Raw genomic sequence first — 14,426 nt, 5'->3', positions numbered from 1 at the left:
CCATTATGGAGTTCAAAATTTTGCCAATTAGCTCTTTTAAATCTTCTCCCTGTGTCAACTCTGGGACTCCTCTTACTCTAAGATTATTTCTCCTTTCTCTGTTTTCTTGTTCTTCCATCATATAAAGCAGTCTTTTTTGTTCTTTTCTATCTTCTATTATCCATTTCTCTAATTTTGGGATGATTTGGGTATGAATTTGGACTTTCCTCCATTTCCTCCAACCTAGTTAACAATTGCCCCAATTCTTCCCGAATTGTCCCCATCTCTTGCTTTATTGATTTTTCAAAGTTTTTAAACATCTCCGCCATTTCCTTTTTATTAGGTATTTGCAGATCTCTTTCGATTTCTCTCGGTTCAATACCTTCCATTAATTGTTGACTATTATATACCGGTCCCAGGGAAAGTCTCGGACTATTATCCAGGCTTATTTCCAATTCACTTTTTTCACTTACTCCCTGAGATCTTTCTGGGGTAAAATTTCCTTGTGACGCGTACTTCTTAATCATACCAGTTTGGGAATTCTTAGGCCCACTCCCTTTGGTATTTTTACCTTTCATGTTGTTTTTGAAACTTTACTCTTATATTTAGGAAATCCTCTTCTTTCGCTCTAGATCTTCAGACCCTCCCTAGGAATCCCCCATTTCCTTATTTCAAATTAGGTATTTGATGCAATATCTTTATTACAGGCACAAGGAGATCCAGTGCATGAATCCAATGTAAATAAAACTCCAGTACACAGATCCACTGTATAAAGAGTGTAAAAGGAGACCTGCAGAGAACCCGCAGTTATCACTCACCCTCCACGTTGGAATATCTTTCTAAATGCAGTCCTCTCCTATGGCCGTATTCTCTTAGGGGGATTCATATGGGTCTCTTGAAGCTTGTCTTCCCATCAGTGTCCTCCTTGAGTTGGAGGTGGTATGATGGTTGGGGGCGGTATGGAAATTGGTGGTAGCATGGAGGTTGGGGGGTTAGAGGTACTATGGAGATGGTGTGGAGGTGGTATAGTGTGGAGGCGGTATGCCGGCTACCCTCCGCCGATCCACCAGCTTACTCGGACGCCAAACAGTCTCTCCCACTCCCGGAGCTCCCAGAGCTCCTCCGCGGCTGCCCACGTGTCAGCGCCACTACGTCCATCTCCTTGGCAACCCTGCGCCTCCTCGGAAGCCGCCGCAAGAAATCCCAGGAAACCCCCAGGCGTCTCTCTCCAGGCTCGCCAACAAGCCGTCTCCACTGCCCCTCTCCAGCTCGGTGAGTCTCCACTCACCCTCCGGTGCAGCTAGTCACTTTGATGGGGCCACATAGGGAGGATAGTCGGGGGAGGCTAACGAGGAGTGCTTACAGCACACTCTCCCGTGCCGCCATATTCAGGCTCCAACCCCCCCCCCACTTATGCTCCCAGGTGGTTCTGATGTTAAAAGGGAGAATTCTTCAACTTCCTCTCTTAAGCCTGACAGCCCATTTTGTAATTCCCCTGCAGGGGGTGTCTCTGAAGTCAAGGACCAATGACCCGTTTAGGGAGGGAAGGTCTGGGCATAGGCCTAAACTAGAGCCAAAATCTCAACTGGTTCATATTTTGGCTCATAACTTTCCCTGTGCACAAGTGACATTCCGCCCGCGGGTAGATTATTATGCAGATACATCTGACGAATCTAATGATTAGATATGAAATTATACACTGAACGGTTCACGAGACCTACTTTTCTGCTTTCCTATGTATTCCAGCCAAGGAGAGTGACCTATCAAACTGTTTGTCTCCTCGTGGCCAATTTGAAGATATGCCTGGTTTTTATGCAAGTCTCTCATATTCCAAGATATGAGACATAGGGGAAAAATGGATTTTAAAAGTGTTATCTGGTTCTGTCACATGTGCAGAGTTAGGTTTATTAGCGCAGTTATGTGTGCTTCCTTGGAATGTCTTTGAACTCCTGGGAAGGCTTGTGTTATCTTTTACGAGGTGTTATATTGCACAGCTCTCTCAGACAACCAGGCACCTTGGGGCTCCCTGCTGAGCTCTGGCCTGCCTGCGACACTTCCAACACCCACACCAACCAGATGTCACTGTGGCTCTCAGAGAGGGAGGAGGATAAATGAGGGACAACATGGAGATTTCTTAAAAATGGAGGACTGCGTCAGTCTCTGAATGTACGATTGCGACACCGTGGATGTTTGCAGTCAATTGGAAGAGCGATAAATTCTTCAGATTATGATCCATCCCTATGGAACCCACACCCTGAACACCCCTCCAAGGGTATACCCACCATTACTGGCACGGCTTGGTCCCTATATAGGGACCAGCAATACTGACAAGTACAGTGCTTTGAAAAAGCATTCATACCTCTTGAAATTTTCCACATTTTATCATGTTACAACAACAAAAAAAAAGGTAAATGTATTTTATTTTATAGACCAACACAAAGTGGAAGGAAAATTATAAATGTTTTTCAAATTTTTTTTACAAATAAATATCTGAAAAGTGTGGCTCACTTAGTGTCAGCTGGATGACCAGATGTTGCATCACACCACAGATCGTGCAGTTTACAACCACTTCGTACGAGAACCCTTTTTATGGTACACAGACATTTCTTCCAACCTTTTGCCATGAGGACTTCGCTACAAGATGGTTGACACCAGGTTGCTGTGTACACCTTCACAGCAACCCTTACTCCATTTCTGCTCCTTGTTCAATTAATACCCCACAAGAGAATACCTTTGCTGAAAACAATGGAAAAAAGCATTTGCAAGGGAACCTTGCAATTTCACAGACATTTAACAGAGTGAATGCTTGCCTGAGCAAAAGCATTCACTCTGTTAAAGGTCTGCAAAACGCTCAAACCTCTCACAGTGATGATGTTTTTCTTACACTGGAGTAAGACCCAAGCTGCCCCCAAAGACTCCTAACACGTATGTCCCTTGAATATGTCAAGTGTTTTACCAAAGAGACATCCTCTGCCCTGGACCTGTATAGTACCCTGCGGCTAACTACACATGTTGCACCAAGTACCAAGGTGAGCACCTAAGCAGACTCAGTGCTCAAAGCAACATTACAGGCCATGACTATGGTGTGGGGTCCAGGTATGGCTCCCAAGGTTTTACTGAGGTAGCACTGATCCAGATGCACTGTTTCTACTGTTGTACTAGAATTGAAGAATATGAAGTAAAAAGAAAAATAAAGAGTATCGAATGATTTCTCCATAAATGAGAATAGATCCCTGACCTTAGGACACTAACAAAAAACAAGGACTCATGGAGTGGGGTAGGGTTATAAGAGATGCCTGGCAGGTGTATGCAGTAAAGCATTGCCAGTAAACAATCACCTGAAGGTAGCAGCCTATAATCCAGGGTCTATAAATATCAAGCCTTGTAATCGTATTCTTAAAAGTTTGATTTCCATTTACCAGTTTTTCACAGACATTGCTGGTGATCTGTGAAATATGAGAGGAAGCCTAAAAACAGCCTTAGGTACTTAGGTCTTAGGTAGCAGGTACTGCTAAATGAGATAGCAAGGGGAATGGTTTATTTAAACATGTAAAAAACATGCTACTTACCACAATATCCTCCTCTGTAACCCTTGGATGCAAATTATTCACAGTCATTTTTGTGCCTTCTATAGGGCTAAAAGCAGGCTATTGGAAAAAAAAAAAAAAAAAATTTTTAAAATAGAATCACGTATAAGGTAATTGATATATTTTACACAAAAAGATTGCAAAAGCCACACAAAATAAAAAAAGTCTGTCTCATGTCAACAAGACTGCTTAAAGCGGAACTTCACTCTCTCAATCTACCTGGACTATTTTTAATCCTTGTGCTCCTAGCATTAGTAAATAGATATGAAAGTATATTATATTTACTTAATTTAATTAATTCATTTTTTAAAATTTCTTCAATTACTTCCTGGTTTCCATGCCTAGGCAAATTATGTTACACATCTCAGCAGTCTTCAGGAGAGGAGGGAGGGTTCTCAGCTCTGCCTATGGGTGAGCTAAGGGCAGATGGATTCCAAGAAGTAAATGCTACTTGAGATGGCCACTGCCAGAAATGCCAGAGGGTGTTTTTCAAAATGATTTCTCAGAAAAGTAAAGTATAGAGACATGAATGGATGGGGGAGTTTGCTTTGAATATTGAAAACAAACACACAACTGTGTTTTTAGTTTGTGGTGCTCAGATGCAGTGTGGTTCCGCTTTAAGAGAAACTCACTGAGTTTCTTAGAAGGGCATTTGGCTGAGAACGTATTAACTTCAAGAAAAAAAACTTCCTCTGTCTTACATCCACTGCTGCTATACGGCAGAACAATATACTGTTCTGGAAAGCTTATAGATAGCTGAAAGCACGCTGTGACCTACAGTTGTGACCAAAATTATTCAACCCCCACTGAAATTGAGTGTTTTGGCCAGTTTGACATTGCTTTTGATCATTCAGTCATCTTGCTTACATTTACATTAAAGAGGCACTTGTAGGTCAGACAAATATAACATAACAGTTATAATGAAATAACCACAAATGTCTTTTCTGTGCTCACAGCATTATCAGTTTTATTCAACCCCCAAGTGACATTCAATCTTAGTACTTAGTACAGCATCCTTTTACAGTTATAACAGCTTTTAAACGTGAAGCATAGCTTGACACAAGTGTCTTGCAGCGATCTACGGGTATCTTCGCCCATTCTTCATGGGCAAAGGCCTCCAGTTCAGTCACATTCTTAGGCTTGCGCACTGCAACTGCTTTCTTTAAGTCCCACCAGAGGTTCTCAATCGGATTTAAGTCTGGTGACTGCGATGGCCACTCCAAAATGTTCCAGCCTTTCCTCTGCAACCATGCTCTAGTGGACTTGGAGGTATGCTTGGGATCATTGTCCTGTTGAAAGGTCCAACGTCTCCCAAGCCTCAGGTGTGTGACGGACTGCATCACGTTTCCATCCAATATCTCCTGGTACTGAAGAGAATTCATGGTACCTTGCACACGCTGAAGCTTCCCTGTACCTGCAGAAGCAAAACAGCCCCAAAGCATGATTGACCCTCCACCATGCTTCACAGTAGGCAAGGTGTTCTTTTCATCATAGGCCTTGTTCTTCCTCCTCCAAACATAGCGTTGATCCATGGGCCCAAACAGTTCTAATTTTGTTTCATCAGTCCACAGAACACTATCCCACAACTTTTGTGGTTTGTCCACATGGCTTTTGGCATACTGCAGTCGACTCTTCTTATTCTTTGGAGACAGCAAGGGGGTACGCCTGGGAGTTCTGGCACGGAGGCCTTCATTACGCAGTGTGCGTCTTATTGTCTGGGCTGAAACTTCTGTACCCACATCTGACAAATCTTTTCTCAGTTCCTCAGCAGTCACACGGGGACTTCTCTCCACTCTACGCTTCAGGTAGCGCACAGCAGTCGAAGTCAGCATCTTCTTTCTGCCACGACCAGGTAGCGTTTCAACAGTGCCCTTTGCCTTGAATTTGCGAATGATGCTTCCTAAGGTGTCTCTTGGTATGTTTAACATCTTTGCAATCTTCTTATAGCCATTGCCCTTCCTGTGAAGAGAAATCACCTCTTCTCTTGTCTTCCTGGACCATTCTCTTGCCTTCACCATGTTTGTAACCACACCAGTAAATGTCTAGAAGGAGCTGAGTATCACAGTCATTTTAAAGCTGCCTAATTGGTGCTTATTATGCTTGATTGCTGCTCGGTGACATCCACAGGTGTTTTCAATACCTGATGGAAAGCACCTGTATGAACCTCTGTTCTTCAGAGTGGTAGTCTTTAAGGGGTTGAATAATTGTGGCAATGAAGAAACCACATAAGAACCATTTACTACTGTATTACATAAACAATTGATGTCATTTTAGTTGCATTTGGGTAGTTACAACGTCCTTGTAGGATTTGATTCTGAATACAATTCCAAATGTACACTATAGTCCCTAAACCCCTTTACAGCATTGGGGGTTGAATAATTTTGGTCACAACTGTATATATTCATTTATATAGGTCCAGGTAATCGGGAAATCCTGTTGGTGGTGGAGCACACTGATTCTCACGTGGAGCACTAGTCCAAGGATAAATAAAAGTTTTGTGGAGCACTGAACTTCGTATTATAAAAGGACAATTTCATCACATACATTATCAACAATTTGGGACTTTTTCTCTTTTTTTTGGCCTTTTCTTGTTTATAATATGCTGGCTGATATTTGCACTATTTATTGATTATATATTTATTGGTGTGGGAACACATTCAGTGTCTGCTGCAGCTCATTATACATTCTAATTTTTTTCTTTTGGCGTATATACCACTGCTCAAAAAAATTAAAGGAACACTTTGAAAACACATCAGATCTCAATGGAGAAAAAATATCATGCTGGATATCTATACCAGCAATGGGCAAACTACGGCCCTCGGGCCGTATACGGCCCAGGGGACCTTTTAATCCGGCCCGCGGAGCGTGATACTGTCAGGAAGGCTGTCAGGATGTGTGTAGGCGGGGCAGCGTGATGAACGTGAGGGGAGCTAGGCTCCTCTCACAGTCCGCCCTGAAGACCGGAACGGCGCGGGAACACGGCGAGAGGAACCCGCGGAGCAAAGGTAAGTAAATTGACACAGGGGGGACTTGATATGGGGGATGAATTAATATGGGGAATGAATTACTATATGGGGGATGAATTACTATATGGGGGATTAATTACCATGCTTACTATGGGGGAATATTACTATACTTAATATGGATGACACATACACATCATTCATCTACTCTTGGTCCGGCCCCCGGGTCCAATATATGAACCCATTGCGGCCCTCAAGTCAAAAAGTTTGCCCACCCCTGATCTATACTGATATGGACTGGGCAATGTGTTAGGAATGTAAGGATTCCCCATCGTTTGAATTCAGTCCACTGTAGGTTGACAGTTTTCATTTCCATCAAAGACAACACCGAAAATAAAAGTAAAAAAATTATGCAGCAGGCTAGTCTATTTTGCTGAAATTTAATTGCAGCAACTTAAAATGGTACTCAGCAGTTTGTATGGCCCTCACGTGCTCGTAAGCATGCCTGACAATGGATAGTGTCCTGGGGTATTTCCTCCCAGATCTGGACCAAGGCATCACTGAGCTCCTGGAGAGTCTGAGCTGAAACCTGGCGGTGTTGGATGGACCAAAACATGATATCCCAGAGGTGTTTTATTGGATTTAGTTCAGGCAAGCAAGGGGGCCATTCAATGGTATCAATTCCTTCATCCTCCAGGAACTGCCTGCATACTCTTGCCACATGAGGCAAGGCATTGTCATGCACCAGAAAGAACCCAGGACCCACTGCTCCAGCGTAGGGTCTGACAATGGGTCCAAGGTTTTCATCCTAATACCTAATGGCAGTCAGGGTGCCATTGTCTACTCTAGCCTGTAGATGTCTGTGCGTCCCTCCATGGATATACCTCCCCAGACCACCAATGACCCAACACCAAAATGGTCATGCTCAAAGATGTTACAGGCAGCATAAAGTTCTCTATGGCTTCTCCAGAACCTCTCACGTCTGTCACATGTGCTCAGGGTGAACCTGCTCTCATCTGTGAAAAGCACAGGGCGCCAGTGGCGGGCCTGACAATTTTGGCGTTCAATGGCAAATGTCAATCGAGCTCTATGGTGCAGGACAGTGAGCACAGGGCCTACTACAGGATGTTGGGTCCTCAGGCCACCCTCATGAAGTCTGTTTCTGACTGTTTGGTCAGAGACATTCACACCCAGTAGCCTGCTGGTGGTCATTTTGTAGGGCTCTGGTAATGCTCATACTGTTCCTCCTTGCACAAATGAGCAGGTGCCGGTCCTGGTGATGGGTTAAGGACCTTCTACGGCCCTGTCCAGCTCTCCTAGAATAACTGCTTGATTCCTGGAATCTCCTCCATGCTGTTGAGACACAGCAACCCTTCTGGCAATAGCACATATTGATGTGCCATCCTGGAGTTGGACTGCCTGTGAAACCTCTGTAGGGTTCAGGTATTGTCTCATGCTACCAGCAGTGACACGGACTCTAGCCAAAAGCAAAACTAGTGAAAAACAGTCAGAAAAGAGGAGTAGGAAAAAAAATGTCAGTGGCCACCACCTGTAAAACCATTCCTGTTTTGGGGGTCATCTCAATGTTGCAACCAATTAACCTGTTAATTTCATTAACACCAAAGCAGCTGAAACGGATTGCCAACCCCCTCTGCTACTTAACAGACCAGATCAATATCCCAGGAGTTTAACTGACAAGATGCTATACTCTGACTAAAAAGGGTTTAATTTTTTTCAGCAGTGCATATTAAGCTTTCACACTGCTCCATTGCAAAAACACATTTTTGTTGCATTCTGGTGCGTTTTGCCCCAGAGCGAAAAAAAAAAGCATGCGACAAAATTTTTTTTTTACCAAAATTGCAACTATGGGTGTATTTCTGATGCCTTTTCCATTCATTTCAATAGGGAGGTGTGTTTTTGGTGTTCATTTACTGCACCAACATAGCGGCAAGCAGGACTTGAAAAATGCAATGGACCCACAACTTACCAGTGTGAAGAGTTCCATAGGATTTAATGGTCATATGTTTTTCTTCCACTTTTTTTTAAATGAAAAAACAGATCGGGTGTGAAAGCAGCTTTAGTGTGTGGTAGCACACAGTTTTATTGTTATTGGGCTTGACAGGATTTCATGGTCATGCACTTTTCTTCCGCTTTTGGTAAGGCAAAAATGGAAGAAAAACATATCAGTGTGAAAGCAGCTGTACTGCTACAACCTTTACTGTTGCTCCTGCTAACACTCCTGCTGCCCAGGAATAGAAAAGGAGCTTAAAGATGAACTCCAGGCAGAAAAGTTGTTAAACGTTCATTATATTATTATACAGTATTTATATAGCGCCAAAAGGTTTGCTCAGCGCTGTACATTATAGTGGGGGACAGTACATGAGACAATACAGTAACAAAACAATACAGGAGGGGTTCGAGGGCCCTTCTCTTTCGAGCTTACAATCTAGTGGTACAGGAGGAAGTGGCTGTGGGGGATGGAGTGGTAGGAGGAGTGGTGGAGATCGGCTGTTAGGTGAGAGTGGGGTAGGCTTCCCTGAAAAGATGGGTTTTCAGGGTGCGCCTAAAGGTGTGGAGGGTAGGTGACAGTGATGGATTGGGGTAGTGAGTTCCAGAGGATGGGTGAAGTCCTGCAGTCGGGCGTGGGAGGAGGAGACCAGGGAGCTAAAAAGTAGGAGATCTTGTGAGGAGTGAAGAGTATGGGTTGGGTGGTATTTGGGTATCAAGTCGATGAGGTAGTTTGGGGCAGCGTTATGAATGGCTTTGTATGTCAATGTTAGTAGTTTGAATTTAATGCGTTGGGCAATCGGGAGCCAGTGGAGGGAATGACAGAGGGGGATGGCAGAAGCGGAGCGGTTGGTAAGGTGGATGAGTCTGGCTGCTGAGTTCAGGATAGCCTGTGTTGGGGTGGGCTGGTGAGAAGAGAGTTGCAGTAGTCCAGACATGAGATAAGGGAGTGAACGAGTTGTTTAGTAGTGTCTGGGGTTAGGAACGTACGTATTTTGGAGATGTTGCGGAGGTGGAGCCTGCATGAGTTTGCCAGCGATGGACATGGGGTTGGAAGGACAGGTTTGAGTCTAGAGTGACACCTAGGACTTTGGCTTGCAGGGTGGGACTGATGGTGGCGTTGTTAGTCGTGATAAAGAGGATGAGGGGGGGGGGGCGCGGGCTGGGGGATAAATTAGGAGCTCGGTTTTGGAAAGGTTCAATTTGAGGAAATGGAGTGACATCCAGTCTGATATGTCGTTCAGTAAGTGAGTGATACGGGCAGAGACTGAAGGGGTGAGGTGAGGGGTGGAGAGCTAAATTTGCGCGTCATCGGCGTAGAGGTGATAGTTGAAGCCATGGGAGTGTATCAGTTTGCCAAGGGAGAAGGTGTAGATGGAGAAGAGAAGGGGCCCGAGGACAGAGCCTTGGGGGACCCCAACAGAGAGGGGGAGGTGGTAGCGTTATAGGTAACGCTGAAGGAGCGTTGGGATAGATAGGAGGAGAGCCAGGAAAGAGCGGAGACTCTGATGCCAAGGGAGTGTAGTTTATTAAGGAGGAGGGGGTGGTAGACAGTGTCGAAGGCCGCAGAGAGGTTGAGGAGTAGGACTAAGTAGTGGCCAATAGCTTTGGTGGTTAGCAGGTCATTAGTGATTTTGAGTAGGGCGGTTTCAGTGGAGTGTAGGGGATGGAAGCCAGACTGTAGTGGATCGAGGAGGTTGTCGTTAGTGAGGTGGGAGCTTAGGCGATTGTAGACTAAGCGCTCAAGGAGCTTGGATGTAAATGGCAGCAGGGAGATGGGTCTACGGTTGTTCAGGTCGGTGGGGTCCAGGGAGTGTTTTTTGAGTATGGGGGTGATGTGCACGTGCTTTAGGGGGGAGGGGAATGCACCAGTAGAGAGGGAGAGATTGAAGATGTGGGAGAGGGAGCGTAGGATGGAGGAGGAGGGTGACCGGAGGAGTTGTGTGGGGACAGGGTCAAGGGGGCGAGTGGTGAGGCGGGCTTCTAAGAAGGTTATAGTGTGCGGGATGCTAGGTGTGGTGGGGGGCAGGGTGTTTGCGAGGTCAGAGGAGGGGAGAGTTGAGGGGGTTATCGTGGGAGGAAGGCTAGGTGGGGAGGTAGATTGAGCATTGGCGATGTCTTTACGGATTGCGTCGATCTTGCTTTGGAAATGATTGGCATTCTCGTGGGCGGTGAGTGAGGTACTGGGTGTAGGTGGGGGGGGAGAGAGTAGGGAGTTGAAAGTGGAGAAGAGCCGGCGAGGACAGGTGGAGAGGGTGTTGATGAGGGTTACAAAGTAGGCTTGTTTGGTGGCATGGAGGGAGGAGGTGTAAGTGAGGAAGGCGGATTTGTAGAGGGAGAACGCTCGAGGAGATCTGGTATTGCACCATAATCGCTCCAGCAAGCGACTGCGTCGTTTAAGATTTTTAGTGTGGTCGTTCTACCAGGGTTGAAGTGGTTGGGGTCTAATGCTGCGTGTTGTTAAGGGTGCTAAGGAGTCTAAGGCAGCTAACAGCAAGTTGTTATACGCAGTAGTGGCCAGGTCAGGGCATGGCAGTGGAAGGATACAGTCATACAGGCGGTCAGCTGCAGAGTGGAGAGGGGCCGGGTTCAGGTTGCGGAGGTTACAGCTGGTGATGGTTTGACGTTTGGGGGGGGGGGGGGGAGGTGTTAAAGGACGGGGAGACGTAATGAGGTTGTGGTCAGAGAGAGGGAAAGGGATTGTGGAGGGTGCAGAGGTGAGAGAAAACGAGGTCCAGGGTGTTCCCGTAGGTGAGTGGAGGACTGTGTGCAGGTTAAGTGGAGGAGTTGGGATGTAGCCGGGTTGTTGATGTTGATAGGGATACTGAAGTCGCCAAGGATGATGGTGGGTAGTTCAGAGGAGGTAGTTCATCAAACGTTTTCTTAACTTCAAAGAACCTGTTCCTGACTAAATGAATACCAAAATGGAAAATGAGAAAAATCCAATTTTTTGTCTTTTTCTAGTACTCATCCACCTTTATATCCGGATTGTTAAACCAGTGACCACTATGTCTTCTATCCCCAAAGCCACTGGTCCAGTAACTTCCCTGCCATAGTTATGAGTGGTGATGCCATTACGTTTCTGATCTCTGTTCCAGGAGACTCAGACTGCCGGTCTGAACCACCCACTGATAAATGTCAGAACCCAGCTCTGCCTGCAGTCAAACTAAGCTCTTCCCTCGGCTTAATACTCATCTCTGCCCACAGCTTGGCTCTAACTCCATCCACCCATCTGCTCACCACTTCCTGCATTTCCAATTGCATTAAGGGGAATATAGTTCTTTATACTGGCACGGATACAACAAGTGGAAGTGCAGAGAGCCCTCTTCCTTCATGGTACTATGACATCATAGGGGGATAGAAGTAGAGTATTACAAGAAAATTGAGACCTGTTAAAGGATAAGTTCATCTTTTGGAAAAAAATAACAAATGAAATTTTTTTTGCAGGTAAAAAAAATGTGCATTTATTTTTTTTGTCCAAAGGAGCCTGGAAAGCATGACACCAGCGATCAGTAGATCGCTGATGTCATGCAGGTCTCCTGCAGACCTGTCAGAATATCTGCTTGCTGTACGGGATGTACGAGCAAGCAGATATTCTGACAGGAAGTTCAATGAACTACCACAGCGCCATGGTAGTTCATTGAAAACTACAAGCCCACAGCCACTAAGGCTGTCGGGACTTGCTGTTCAATCATTGAATGATGCAACCGTGTGGGGCTCCGCTGCGCCATGCCATTTGCAAATTTGACAGATAGAATGGGGAAACTTCTCCCTGTACTATCTGTCAGAAAGAGGGTGGGGGTGGCTGGAGCTATGGGAACATGTTCCATCCTAAAAACTGGTGGAACATGTAACATGTTCCAAAGGTGAACAATCAACTTTGGAACATGTAACATGTTCCAAAGGTGAACAATCAACTTTTTGTTGAAGGAGCCTGCTGGAGAATTTTCAGTGAACAGCAGCTGCATTCAGTCAGATGTAGTCACTGTTCCAGTTTTCTGACAGCCACCAGCTGAAGTAGAATAAAAAAAAAAAAAGATGGGGAAACTTTTTCCAGTACCGACATGCTCCAGATGAAAAAAAATCCCTGCTGACAGGAGGGACACCGCAGTCACTCCTGTCAGTGAGAAGCAAGGAAAAGAGATCAACTGGAACTTCAAGCATGCCCCTCTGCATAAGGCTGCTGCTCCCAGGGCATGTGCCCCTACTGTTTCCCCTTGTCCCAGCCCTAGTTACAATGGTTAGCTGTTATTAGTTTATGCAAAGTTTTTATTCTAAAAAGGGAAAAACTGTTAATGTATCTTAAAGTAACTGCTGGGTTTCATCTTTGTTAGTCAAGTCCATCTACGTTTGCTAGTGCAACCAACACCAGGTGTACACAGTAGGGATGGGTCGAATTTTCGTTCCAAACTTGGACGAATCCCAAACTTTTGGACATTAGAAATTTCCCAGGCAAATATCCAAGCAGCTCTTTGTCAATGTGTAGTTTGCTGAGAGTGAAGGATATTGCTTTTAGGGAGAAAGTTGGTTAATGTAGTATGACATATAATCGATTAGTGCAGTGCTAGACATGTAATGTGAATAACATATATATGACAAATTAATCACAATAAACTGTCACAAATCTTTTCATGCAAAAAAGGTGACCAAACAATGTGAATATTCAGAGGAATGAATCTCAATACTAGACGTGTCCCCCAGTGCCACTCACTGATGTGAATAAATAAATATCACAAAAAGGTCATAACACTACGCCGTAGTGCTCTAATCCAATCGATATGATACAATGCAAGTGATCACACAATAACTTCAAGTGATGGTAAGTGACTCTCCTCCTGTGGTAAAAATGCCCCCTCACCTCCACTCTATGGCCCAAAGGGCCTATACGCCTTTAAGATCACTCAGAATCTTGATCCACCATAGATAGAAATCACCAGCACATCTCCCATCCGGAAGGTATTCAGGATATAATGGCTCCTGGTCTCAGTACGATATATCTCTCACCCAGATGACATAAGCATAGGAAAAATCAGGGTTAAACAGTAAAGGTTACTCTATGACCGTCAATGTAGAACCAACAGGACTGGATGTAGCATTATCCGCAAAAAGACTTATTCTTGAATGGTGTTCAATAAGATGTTTGAATGGATCTTGTAATAACTGTCAATGCCACGTAATCTCTTTTCGGTTGGTGAGTTAGAGGATAGAGGCACAAGAGGCTTTCCATGTACGGGAGGGCAGATGGACGGACAGACGGAGGTATCCAGGAAACTGTCAGCTGTCCTACAAGCGTCCCTGGGTAAGTCACACAAGCCAGGCACCCAGCCCAGCACGATCCCCAGTGATAATGTGGAAGATCGGGAGCTGGAAGCCCCCTTCCCCGCCGCCACATGATCCGCTGCCCTCCCCGCTGCAGCGGTTTTTTCATAGGCCGCAATGCCCGGCTTCAATCCAGGGAAAGAGCTCCAGACCCCCAGTGACGGACCGAGGTACTACACCTGCTCCTCCTGCTCATACAACACAGCCAACCTTCTCATGCTTCCCAGATGGAGAAAACCAAACCCCTGAACCTTGTAGAGGGGGCGATAGAGCAACCTGCACTGAATCTGCCTCCCACTGCTCCTGCCAATCTGCTTGTTTCACCTACTCTCACGGTATCTTCACTGGAGGAAAAATTGCAAGTATTTTTATGCAATATTACCGCCTCTATATTCGCTGAAGTGGGAAAATTGGCTTTGCATCTTTGTGGGGAAATAGCCTAGATCGGAGATCGTGCAGACCAATTAGAGAATAAATTTGATGAATTGGTGCAATACGTCTATGTCTTAGAAGAAGACAACACGTATCTGAAACACACCATGTCCCAAATCAGCTCCAACAAGAGGATTTA

At 45.2% G+C, this 14,426-nt stretch overlaps 1 protein-coding gene across 2 annotated transcripts in view; it reads right to left on the bottom strand.

Annotated features, from left to right (window-relative positions):
* Positions 1–14,426, bottom strand: part of POLDIP3 (DNA polymerase delta interacting protein 3) — a 322,558-nt gene that overhangs the window by 161,031 nt on the left and 147,101 nt on the right. For both annotated transcript variants that reach the window (XM_089657905.1, XM_089657904.1), the window contains one exon: positions 3,549–3,626. In XM_089657905.1, coding sequence (XP_089514031.1) covers positions 3,549–3,626 — 78 coding nt within the window. The remainder of the gene's footprint in view (positions 1–3,548; positions 3,627–14,426) is intronic.

This window comes from Staurois parvus, unplaced genomic scaffold, assembly GCF_062004578.1.
Source record: "Staurois parvus isolate SC_StPar_1 unplaced genomic scaffold, SC_StPar_1.0 ptg001039l, whole genome shotgun sequence".
Classification (NCBI taxonomy): domain Eukaryota; kingdom Metazoa; phylum Chordata; class Amphibia; order Anura; family Ranidae; genus Staurois; species Staurois parvus.
The sequence above is the reverse complement of the archived record's forward strand: the minus strand, read 5'-3'. Positions and strand labels throughout refer to the sequence as shown.